The 12,400-nt window shown below is 38.3% G+C and overlaps 2 protein-coding genes across 2 annotated transcripts; one reads left to right on the top strand and one right to left on the bottom strand.

Annotated features, from left to right (window-relative positions):
* Positions 1 to 92: 92 nt before the first annotated feature.
* On the top strand, positions 93 to 2,260 carry LOC149019859 (phosphatidylinositol/phosphatidylcholine transfer protein SFH13-like). Its single transcript, XM_089147850.1, has 5 exons — positions 93 to 400; positions 548 to 806; positions 1,042 to 1,078; positions 1,260 to 1,618; positions 1,893 to 2,260. The coding sequence occupies exons 1-4, from the start codon at positions 251 to 253 to the stop codon at positions 1,375 to 1,377; spliced, it is 564 nt and encodes a 187-aa protein (XP_089003976.1). The 5' UTR covers positions 93 to 250; the 3' UTR covers positions 1,378 to 1,618; positions 1,893 to 2,260.
* Positions 2,261 to 11,038, bottom strand: LOC149019860 (glycine--tRNA ligase, mitochondrial 1-like). Its single transcript, XM_089147848.1, has 9 exons — positions 10,391 to 11,038; positions 8,317 to 8,699; positions 8,092 to 8,209; positions 7,604 to 7,798; positions 6,966 to 7,190; positions 4,481 to 4,540; positions 4,263 to 4,343; positions 3,765 to 4,170; positions 2,261 to 3,463 (listed from the first exon to the last, which is right to left on the bottom strand). Exons 1-9 carry the CDS (start codon positions 10,967 to 10,969, stop codon positions 3,231 to 3,233), a joined length of 2,280 nt encoding a protein of 759 aa, XP_089003974.1. The 5' UTR covers positions 10,970 to 11,038; the 3' UTR covers positions 2,261 to 3,230.
* Between the last annotated feature and the right edge of the window lie 1,362 nt (positions 11,039 to 12,400).

Below are 12,400 nucleotides of genomic sequence, written 5' to 3' on the forward strand. Positions count from 1 at the left end.
GTTCATTTTACGTCTTCTCTCTGGCCTATCCTATCCTATCCTATCATTCTGGAAATTAAATTAGGTAATTAAGATCCGTGGGACATGAAAACATGATACGTGATCATAAAGAAGTAGCCCCGGAAGCATATATCACAACCAATGCACGCAGGACTTGAAAGTTGTATATTTATTAGAAATAAAGAAAGCAAGCGCAAGAGCTTCTACTTCCGTCTCTGCTCTCTGCTTAATTTCTGCTCTGCTCTACAATATGGGTTCGAAAGAGGTAGCTGCGGAAGCATCACAACCTATGCAGGACTGCACAAGCTGCAACGATGACAAGGAAAAGGAAAAGGAAAACGAATGCAGCAAAGTGAGTCTCGTCAGAGCATTAGTTGAAAAACAAGACCCCTCTGCCAAGGTTAGTTTAAAATATTAATTTCCAACTCCGGCCCCTTTTCCTCCTGCTGCTGCTGCTCCTCCTCCTCCTCCTCTGTACAAACATCACTTTCAACTTGATTGTAATAAATGTACGTGTGTGTGTTTCTCATTCTTATTCATGATTCAGGAAGAAGATGATAGGATGATCAGAAGGTTTCTCCGTGCTGGTGATCTAGACATTGACAAGGCCTCCGACTTGTTCCTCAAGTATCTAAAATGGAGACGTTCTTTTGTCCCGAATGGCTCCATTTCTGAATCAGAAATCGGACACCATCTTTCCCATAATAAGCAGTTCATGCAAGGATTGGATAACCAGGGAAGGCCCATAGTCACCATTCTTCTTGCCAGACATTTTCCGAGTAAAGACGGCACAGAAGAACTCAAGCGTACGTGCGTACGTACGTACGTATGTTTATAAATTAACCTAGCTAGCTAGCTACTACGACCTACGCAGCACTTTTGATTTCTCTGCTGTCTTCGGACTAATTAATAATGTTCATGATCAACTCCAGATCGAACACTAAATATTTTAATTTAGCAAAAGCAGATGATGTTCTACTACTGTTTAAATTAGACTCACTCGGGCTGTCCAATGGCTAATTAATCATTTTGTCTCTACAGGTTATGTAGTTTATTCGCTGGACAGGATATGTTCAAGGTAATTTAATCAATCCTCCACTGGATATGTGGTATTATGCCTCCCTCGTCTTCTTTTATGTTTCAAAGCACAGGTTTACAGCAAATTAATTAATTAGAGTTTTCAGTTATTATAAATATATAAATATATATGAGAGAGATCTGAGTTTTCAGTTAGAAATTAACAAAAATCATATACGTAGGATTCCCCAAGGACAAGAAAAGTTCCTTGTTATCGTAGACCTTAAAGGATGGGGATACTCCAATAACTGTGACATACGTGGATATGTAGCAGCTTTCTCGATCCTGCAGGTACAGTAGTGATCTCCAGGCTCCAGCAGTCTCCACCATGAAACTAGTTTCTTCTAGACTTGAATTGGATGTGAAAAACTCGGTCCAGAATGGTAATCTAGATCATAATTAAGGATTGCTCTGCTTCTTCCAATGACAGGATAGTTATCCAGAAAGGCTTGGCAAGTTATTTCTGATCAACGTTCCATATCTATTTATGAAAGTGTGGAAAATCATTTACCCATTTATTGACAAGAAGACGAGGGAGAAGGTGATGTTCTGACCCTTTTCCTTACACTCATGTCCATGTATATTTCTTATTCTTTTCCCCCCCATCGATCTGTATGCTTAGGCATATACACCAAAACAGAGTGCTAGAAAATTCTTCCTTTCTGTCACAAAGACACAAACTACAAACAAGCAGAGCTAACCTCGATCATCCTATCGTATGCTGTGGTATGAATGTATGATCCAACAACCGATTCCAACCTCGGCATACTCATCGTTAATTGACACGTTTCATATGTTGTGGGTACCCTGAACAGGTGGTATTTGTGGAATCCAAGATGCTGGTCTCAACTCTAGCTGAAGACATCGATGAGAGCCAGCTACCAGATATCTATGGAGGTAAACTGCCGTTGGTTGCCATTCAAGACAGTTAAAGTTAATCAATCAGAGGGGCTGATCCTGTAATATCTCTCTTCCTCTGTTTTCGACTCAATCAACTGCAGATCAGAACCTCTCTTTTAAGTCCTGTACCTTTTTCGTCCATGCTGTTAGGCTGGAAAAAAATCTTCCAGCCGTGGAACACTCCATGATAGTCTTATAGTTTATTTATGTACTATTGTACTAGTAAGTTTATGCATTACCTCTTCCAATTAGTAATGGAGGTTGCTTTGTTATTTTTACCGCAATAGTTGCAGACTTTTGTATCTTCCCTTATCACGAGCTGTTGGGTCTGTTGACGTTAGATTCAGGGAAAAACCCCCCAGTTGCAACTTGCAATGCAAAATTAGAAGTTGCAGATAGGTTAGGTTGAGACGCAGGGAGATTGCATAGAGAGGTGAAGTATCAGGAAGACAGACTTAGGTTGTATATAAAGTGGCGGGGGTGCTCGTAGAAGATGACTGACGGCTGACGCCTACCCATTTGTGCATTGAAACCGACACCCATGTCAATATTGCTGGGAAGTTTGGTGCAACAGAGACCAAAATGAAAAGGGAAAAATGAAAGAAGATGAAGAAGATGGGTGAAGGGAAATTTCTTACCACCCTAAAATAAAATTGCACATTTGACTACATTCTCGGGAGTCGGGACTAGTTTTTAATATTTTATTTAAATATACGACAGTACTTTGATTCTGGCTCTAAAGAAGAAAATAAACTGAACCAAATGGAATAAAAATTCTAAAAAGTAGGTTTAAAATTGAAATTGTTTCCATTCCTGATCTGTAACAAGGAGACACAGAAATAATTTGGATGAGCAAAGCAATAATTTCAATATCTCAGATTCAAAACTGAGCATCACCCTTTCACATGGAATTTAAGAAAGGGAATCTATACCCAGAAATCTTTTTTTTTTTTTATCTAGAAATATTTCAAACTGATACAACCAAAACAATTTTCAACTTCAAAACAAATATTTATTAGTTGACTATTTCATAAATCAACCAAAAGTGAAGAAGAAACCATACCAACTGTAGCCTTCATGCTCAACCATTTGAGGAGATGGACGTTACAAAGCGAAACACGTTTTCTTGATTGTGCATGCTGCACTACCATAAACTACCTTCCGCTGTAAATTAAAATTCTTAGTACTCCCCCCCAGAGAATTTCTCCCCATGGGACCTGTGAACGGCCCAATAACATTCAACCTTTGACTTCTCACTCCTCGTTTGACACGTGCGAATGAGCTGGGAATCTCCACAACACATCCGTCCAAGTGCTTGATCCATCAGTCACCTCTTTGACAACAGAAGCTACAGCCTCTACACTCACACGAATTTGATCCTTGCTATCTCTTTCTCGAATTGTAACTGATGATGTCGAATCCACAGTGATAGCCAAAGGTACACCAAGTTCATCTGTTCTCGCATATCTTTTCCCAATAGACGTACCTGCAAAGTCAATGAGCTAACAATCAACTGTACATCATGAAATAATTAACAATTCAACCAAGCCATAACTCAAATAAATGGGTCAGCTGTCTAAAATCCTTGCAGTTGCCATCACATATCACTAGTGACAAGTTTTTGCCCTAAATGGAAGAAATCTAGCAAACTTATCATCTAGTCAAATTCATTTACATCTAAAGAGGCATCTTCATGGTTGTACACAGACCCATGCATGTCCAACAGCACACAAGTAGAACATAGCCAGTAATAGAATATGAAATCCAAATGATTTACAGTTACATACCAGTAATGTCAATCTTATGAGAGATCCCAACTGCAGTGAGTGACTGAGAGATCCTTTTGGCAACTTCTTCATATTGCTGATTCTGCACAAGTGGGAAAACTGTGCACTTTATGGGAGCAACAAGAGGAGGAAAGCGGAATACATTCAACTGCTCATCTCCGGCTTTACTTGGTCTTGTGTAGAAGCAGTGCTCAAATAGGCAGTAAATTATTCTTCCAATGCCAAATGATGGCTCAATCACTGAAGGAGTGAAAGCTCGTTGGTGTTCCTTTTTCTTCTCCTTAGATATTGTCACCATGTTCTTCTTAATAGTAACAGCTTTTCCAAGAGTACATACATGGAACTCCACCTCTCCCTTGGATTCCAAAGTTGATTTCATCTCCATAGCTTCTTTTTCATCCATGCTCTGCCAAAGAGATGACAGAACATTTAACAATAAAGGGATAAAGACATTACATTTAATACAACTTGTAGCTTCCACAGAAAATTTTACTTTACCTCCAAAGCCTCAGCAACATTCTTTTGATTACCCTTGAATGCCAGACCTAATTCCTTCTTCACTGGGACTATGACCAGTTTCTGAAAATATGTCACAGTTTTTTATCTTATACAATTACATTAATAAAACTGAAAATGAAAAGAGTGAGGTTTTGAATATGAGGAGCATGCATAGAAAACTGCATATACACAAGTAATAAAGAGGAGAGAAGAGCTACCTCCACTTCCTTGGGTTCTGAAAACTTCTCATGGGCTATAAGAGGAACACCACTTTTCTCCTGCAAGGGAAAAACATGGAATTTCTACAAGTTTATTCTGCTACTCTTTCTTTCATCATGACAAATCTTTACCATCACAAAGCATTAAGAGATGCACTAATAAATCATCTCAGAGACACTTTGCATTACCGATACATATCTGTATCACCTCAAATCAGGATAAACAAGTCTCAGCTTGTATCACTGCACTTGTGACATTCTCTGGTTGTTTTAGGGTTTATTTATTCTAACCATTTGGGGCCAGTCATTTTGCCTTGCAGATAAGGCCTCCTTATGTATGTGGAAAACTTCAGGGTAAGTTTCAAAGGAGGTTTTTGGAAATAAAAGAAGCAACCACCATCAAGTAGGAAAAATGGCCAGTAGAAGCTATTCGGCAAACAAAGAGGTGGCCCTGAAAGTTTGACTTTGCTTCAACTCCTTCTACAATAACATACCATTCTGAGATCCATCTTGTGATACTCTCTGTGGTAGTGCTCAAATACAAAGTTACATCTGAATCATGATCCTTAATTAGGGAATAGGGTTTCTGAATCATTAAAATGTCTAAATTCAACATTTTATCTGGTCCTCACTGCAATCTGCATGTCCCTTGACTTGGAATCAACACAAACACAAGGATAAATAAGAAAGGCCTATCTCAACATACAAGGGAACTGTGGTTATGACACTGGGGGTTGATCGCTGATTATGTACTTCACATGGCACACAAACCAATTTATCGATTTCAACATTTAAAGTAAGTATAAAAAAAGAATTTAATAATAATAATAGGGTTATCCCTCGGAATGAATTGGGAAAAGATTATTAGACTTGGTTTCCAAGGGTTCAATTCTAATATGATATATGATCCAGCACATCCTCGTAGATTTGCACGATAAAAGGTGAAAAAATGTAGCTATACTGATATGAGGTCAACAACAACAACAACAACAAATAAGCCTTGTCCCAACTAAATGGGGTCGGCTACATGGATTCTTGCCCTCCAATCAGTTCTGATCAAGGCCATGCTAGATACAAGGCCTAAGCTATACATATCATTTCTCACCACTTCTCCTAAGGTTATCTTAGGTTTACCCCTAGCTCTTCTATTTCCTTCAATATGGATTATATCACTTCTCCGTACAGGGGCATTTATAGGTCTCCGTTGAACGTGGCTGTGCCACCTCAAACGACTTTCTCGAAGCTTATCACTTATGGGAGCAACTCCCAGACCAACTCTAATATGATCATTTCTTATCTTATCCATCCTAGTTTTGCCACTCATCCATCTTAGCATCCTCATTTTTGCTACACTTAGTTTATCTATATGATTCTTTTTAACAGCCCAACACTCTGCACCGTACATCATAACTGGTCGAACAACGGTCCTATAAAATTTTCCTTTAAGCTTTAATGGAATACGCCGATCATCATGTCAAAATCTCAATAGACCGGAAGACCAAAACCTAGAAGAAGAAAAAAAAATCTATGCACAAAAACAGTTTTTTTACCCTTCTATGAGTAAAGTTCTAGTCAAGGTTCATTAAACTTAAGTTAATTGTGATGTAACATGGAGCTTCATGCAGAATTCAGCTGCCCAATATGCCCAAATTTGATGATTCGTCCCCCAATTTCTAGCTGTTATATTTTTTGCAAGCAGAATGTATTTTCTGGTTAGACTTCTTTGTGGAGAGGACATGTCAGCTAGATGAACAAGGCACGGATCAATCTCATGAGTCCCGACAAGACCATCTTGCTCAAATAACCTTACTCATTTCCTTTAGGTGATTTGCCTTACTTTATATATATATGCAAACAACCCAGAGAGATTTTGTATGTTGAAACCACAAAGCTAAGTGAGGTTGCCCTGCTTTTAATTCCTTTATGCTACGAACCCACAAATCCATGTTCCCTCAGTTTTGCATGGGTTCTGTTCTATGTTTTGTTTTGGTATGGTGGAGTAGGTTAGTTGTTTAGTTAGCTGCATTATATTTCACTTAATGTAAGACCCCCCCCCCTCTTTCAAAAAATGAAAGCCAAAAGAAAACACTCAGTTTGTCACAATTAACATATACTCTTGCATGTTAAAAAATAACTACAACAAAGTATATAATAATAATAACAATAGTACATGATCAATGTCACAGTGCAACTGAAATGATTGTTTGGCTTGAACAAAATTAAAGTGAAAGAGGAAAGGATGTTGAATATTCCAACCAACTACTTTCCAATAAAAATAAGGATCATGGAAAAATAAACTTTTATCATTCTCTCAAGGTGATTGATAAGTAAATTTAAACTTGTATATGGCAGATGAGCAAAACAGGTCCAACAGGAACTGTGTTAATTCCAGAACATGGAATCAGTTGTTGCTTAAAGATGAAGTAACTAATCAGCAGTCAGACTTTAGCAGTATCCATCCCACAATATTGGGTTAAAAACTTACCGAGTGAGCACGTAAGTCGTATGCAGATCTGTCTGCAATCCCAACACACTCAATCCAGCCATAGGAGGACTCAATCTCTGCATCCCAACAGTCTGCAGCATAGTGAGCCATTTCATTTGACATATGCTGCCGGAAACGCAACCGCTCTTCGTCAATTCCCAGTTGAGTTAGGAATAGGTATACTCTTCCAATGAAGTAGCCAAGCGTTTGATTGTTGACAATTCCCTGCCCAATAGTAAATACAAATAAATGTACTAAGTAACATACCCCTCAAGGTGTCAAATAATTTTTAACCTTGCTTTTCTTCCCTTCAGCATAATAGGCAATGCTTTTCTAATGAGGACAATAGTGTCATTTCACAGATATACCAGAAGATTATGCATTACGATGATGCATTTTAGCAATGTCAGCTGATATGCCCTTTCCAAATTATTGTTGAAAACCTTTTTATATGCCTATCTTAAAATAAGACAAGCGTAAAAGTTCTAAATACACCTATAGAGGTGCCACTGGGCACTCCCCATATAAGAGAGACAGAGAGACAGAGAGAAAGCATGTGTGTATGCAGAGACTTATATAGGGAATGTCTAAATGACACCTCAATAGGGGTATTTAAGTCACATACAAATCAATCCAACCTCAGAAACTGCATCACCAATACGCATTCTCTTCGCAGACTGTCCAGAAGTTTGCTCTTTCCTAGGGAACATTAAGAACTCCAAGTGTGCAATATCACCAAATTTTGGATGAGATTTGTCTTCAGGATCCACAAAGTGCTCAATCTCTGCTAAGGTAAATTCACGAACCCTTAGAAGACCTTGGCGAGGAGATATCTGGATTTTATAATAGAAAAAAAAATCAGATTGAAATTGATTCCAATTGCTTCTTATAGTGCAAAAACTAGAGTACAGCATGGAGAGGAAGAACCCTAAATCAAACAAAGAGAGAAATAGTGGGTGAAAAACAAATAGATAAACAATCTGACTATTATATACACAAGTTGGGAGGTTACAAAAATTGGAGGGACAGGGGAATGCTTGTGTACAAAAGCAATAGCCATTTACAGATACTTGCAAAGAGATATTGAAGTCACAATGACATTACTATGATAGTACGAGATTGGGACCTCATTTCTAAAAGCTTGACCAATCTGTGCAGCAGCAAAAGGAAGCTTATTTCCATTAAAATAGTACAAGTCCTTGAAGTTAACAAAGATGCCTTGTGCAGTCTCAGGGCGCATGTATCTGCAGTAGATGACATAAATGGGTTAAAATACATGTATTAATAAGAAGCAATCTTATATCAGTAAAATGTGCTGGAAGTAAATACAATGACTAAATCAAGTGCTTACCCAGGTATCAAACCAGATGGACCAATTGATGTTTGAAACATCAAGTTAAATGGATAAGGATCTGAAAGAGGGTTCTTAGTGTCTGGAGCCACTATACCATATTCCTTGATCTTTGCCCCCAGTTCTTCTGCAGAGAGATTGTCTAGAATTGCAAGAATGTTCTTCAGCTCTGCTGCCTTCTCTGCAGTCATACTCAGGTCCTTTTCAAGCTTCTCCTTGCAGAAATCTTTGAGCAAGTGATCAGCCCTGTAACAAGTTCCTGTTTTTTCATCCTTGACCATGAGGTCTGTAAACTTATCTACGTGCCCAGATGCTTTCAGGACAATTTCTGGTGTGACACATGGACAATCCACTTCCAACATGTTCTCCTCCAGGACAAAATGCTGATTTTTTAAGACAAAAAAAAATTTCAGGCAAACCACATATCTAAGGCTGATTGTGTTCAAAAGTAACGTAACTTACAAAGGAGTTCACAGAGATTTGGTGAGATCAGAGAGAATGGATAATAAGTAAATAACCACAAATAGGTTACTGCAGGATTCTACCATAGACAATGTTAGATAACTCCAGAAGCCAACAGGTTGTGAAGGATACAGTTTAGTATTTTTCAGCTTCAGGTATTTCTGTCTTTGTACCTTGTAACCAGTTGTTGTCATAGTACTAAATTTCGTGAGATTTCGGTGAAATTTTGCAAAATCTTGCCATTTCAGTAAGAACTGAAACAAACTAGGGGCGATATGAAAACATGCACTATCTCAGCAAAATCTCGTGAGATTTACAAAATCCTGCAAGAATTCTGGCCGAGATTCACTACAAAAGGCTCATTTTGTGAAAATTTCACCCCATTTCGAGCAAAATTTTGACAGAGCTTGTTTTGGCTGATTTTGTGCTCCCAACCGTGTTTTTCATGATTTTAGAGTCGATCTTCGTCATTTTCCACGTGTTCTTGCATGGATATTTCTGACAAACGCATGCATCAGGTGGTCCAACGTCATTTCTATCAGATCTTGAAGCTTTTCATCTCTGAGGTATACCATTCTACCCTAAACTAGATTTTCTTTGAAAATGCATGTTAGAAAATTGTTGGATGGGAATGGGAATAATATATGTTGAACACGATGGGTCGATCTATGAACTCACAATGGACATGAAAATAATATGTTTAACTGTGTACAACTAACTACTAAATTCTACACCACACTTGTACTTATATATTGAATTTTAGTTTAGTTGCCATCTTTACTGTTTTATTTTAATGAAAATCTTAATGTTCTCTTGCATAATATCTGTATTTACATTTGTTAAAATTCATGTTCCAGACTTCCAGTTTCACCCCATGCAGTTGTGATGTGTCAATCTAGAACACCACTTTGGGTTATATTTTTAGGCAAAAATAAATATCCCATTGGGTTTCTTAGCCTCAAATTAGGCTGGACACTAAAAACCATGCCAAAATAGCCCCACCGAAACATCCAATCGAAATTAGAAGAAAGAAAAAAAATCCAATTTGCCGGAAATTTTGGTATTTCGCCAATCTTGCCTAAGAGTGAAATGGCGAGATGGGGGGAAATTTCAAACCATGGTTGTTATATATACTCTTCTACAGTACCCAACTCAATGAAGTATAGATTTATAACTTCTATCAGGGGTAACAGAAGTCTGCTCCCGTAAAAATCAAGGGGAATCAATTTGACTAGTTTCAATTTAGCACTGAATGAATGCAACCGAATTAGGCTCATCACCTAAAAAATCCAACCTACAGTTAACCCAACAGAAAGCCGCATCATCAAGCTTAAGCTTCTAAACTGCTCCAGGGAACTTGAAGTGTAAGATACAAGTGATCCAGAAATAAAACAGTTCCCATCTGAACACTGAACCTAGGCCTTTCATTCTAATAAGTAATAATAACTAGTATACTAGAACTCCATGGTAACTTAGCATATCAAATAATGGGCGGAGAGCCTAGCCAGGGAGGGAGAGAGACTAACTTATATCAAACAAAACCAGTATAGTTGGTGACATATTAAAAAGCTAGCAAATGAAACAATAGTTCGCAGGGGGTGAAGGAAATTACTTGACGCCAGAAAGCGATGACATTAGCCTTAACCGCACAACCAGGGGGGCCATAATCGTATAAACCAGCAACACCTCTATAGATCTTGAAAGACGGGATATAGAAGAGCCGCCGCTCCAACGTATTGACAGCAGCTTGACGAAAAGCATCCCTGCTGAGAGAGGTAGGGCCATTGCCACCAGTGATGGCAGTTTGAAGCTTCTTTTCAATGGATGATTTCTGCAGCTTCAATGCGTTTAATGCTTCTACTGCTGCATCGATGTCCACCTTCGCCGCACCAGAAGCCTTAAGATCCCTGACAGAGCTACCTTGAGTATCAATAGCAGCTTGTTTGTCGGCCAAATCTCTTCGCAGAGTTTCTTCAGAAGCGTCCATTGCCACGGTGGCTCGCGTGTCCCGACCGCCGCAGTGAATTACAGTGCAATGTGAATGAGATGTAGTTGTTGGCGGATAGAGACTAGACCAAGCACAGGGAGTGCGGCACAAATTGGCGAACAAAGAAGATGATGGAGAGGAATGATGTCGAGATATTTTCAAGACGGATGAGATGATCGGAAAAATACAATTCCCTCGGCGCATAATTCTAATCTCTCTCCGCCCCCATTTCGAAATACCTAACGATGATGAAGGAAGAAAAAATTACAAGGACTGGATCCTAATTGAACGATTTCGATTGTACTTTTCTTTTGGTAAACAACGGTTAGGATTACACGCAGAAGTAAATGTAGTATGATACATATTTAACTTCTTCTTTTTTGGGTGGGGTTGTTTATGGAATGTGAAGTTGTCGTCGACTCGTCGCCGTCGTAAGCGGTTGGCAATAGGCCCATAATATAATAACAATGGCTTACTTGAATCGTGAGTTGGGCCTGAATTGAGATTGGGCTACAGTGAGATTTTAAAATTGGGCCTTAAATGGGCCATGACCCTGAGCCTGCTTAGTTGTGGTTGACAGGATTTCTGTTGGTGAAGGGACCGTGCCGTTGTGTTATGATGGTGTTGCTCACATTCATGGATTTAGTGCTACCTTTCTTTTCATTGTTAGAGAACGTTTCTTCTACTAGAGATTAATTAAAAAACAAAAAACAAAAATAATTCAATCCAAAAGGATTTTCCTAATTTATTTTGATAAAAATAGAACCAATTGATTTGGCTATCAATAAAAACCCGTTTAATATTCTAGTGATTCTGCCATTTCATTCAAGTAATTTGGATCTTTGCCCATCTTGCCCATCATTACCCCTCCTACAAAAAAAAACACCAAAACAAACAAACAAAAAACATCTACTCTTACAACTGTGTTAGATTGATTATTAAGGAGACAGGCGTGACTGAGAAACAGAACAAAGTGGATGGTTATGGAGAGAGAAGCTGGTTAGTATTTTAAATTCAAAAGTGGATGATAATGGAGAGACAAGCTGCTTTATATTTTAATTTCACTTTTCAATTCTATTTATTCAAACAAATCACACTGAGTGAGTGTAAATTTGATGTTGTGCTCCACTTTCATATTAGCACCTTATTTCCATGTATCTTCTCCAGTGGTTTATTATTATTGTCTTACAAACTTATTTCATAAAAGTTTAAATTTATTGTTTTTGTTTTGAATTAATAATAGAATATAAAAATTTAGATTTATCGTTGCCATAATGTAAAAGTGTTGATTGCCTAACATTCTGTGGGGGCTGTGGGGCCGCGGTTCCCGTACTCTTTTAATTATAAACATTTTTGTTCTTTACGTGTTTCTTTTTTTACTTGTTTGAAAAGTTTTTAACTTTTCTCCCCGTCTCCGTTCTTCTTCTCTTTTCTTTTTTCCCTTTTTCTTTTTTTTTTTTTTTGTCCGGGGCGGCCGGTGCTCGCCCTTGGCGGTCGGCGCGGCCCGGTTCGGGTTCCCCTCCTGTGTGTATTGCAATACATAAAATCTATTATTCTTGAAATATGTACAATTTTATTGTGAGTTTTTGTTAGGGAAAATACCGATAGATGATTCACTATTTTTCCTCCCGTGTA

The sequence above is a fragment of the Hakea prostrata genome, chromosome 3, assembly GCF_041222555.1.
Source record: "Hakea prostrata isolate BN-2017 chromosome 3, UWA_Hpros_2, whole genome shotgun sequence".
NCBI classification, from domain to species: Eukaryota; Viridiplantae; Streptophyta; class Magnoliopsida; order Proteales; family Proteaceae; genus Hakea; species Hakea prostrata.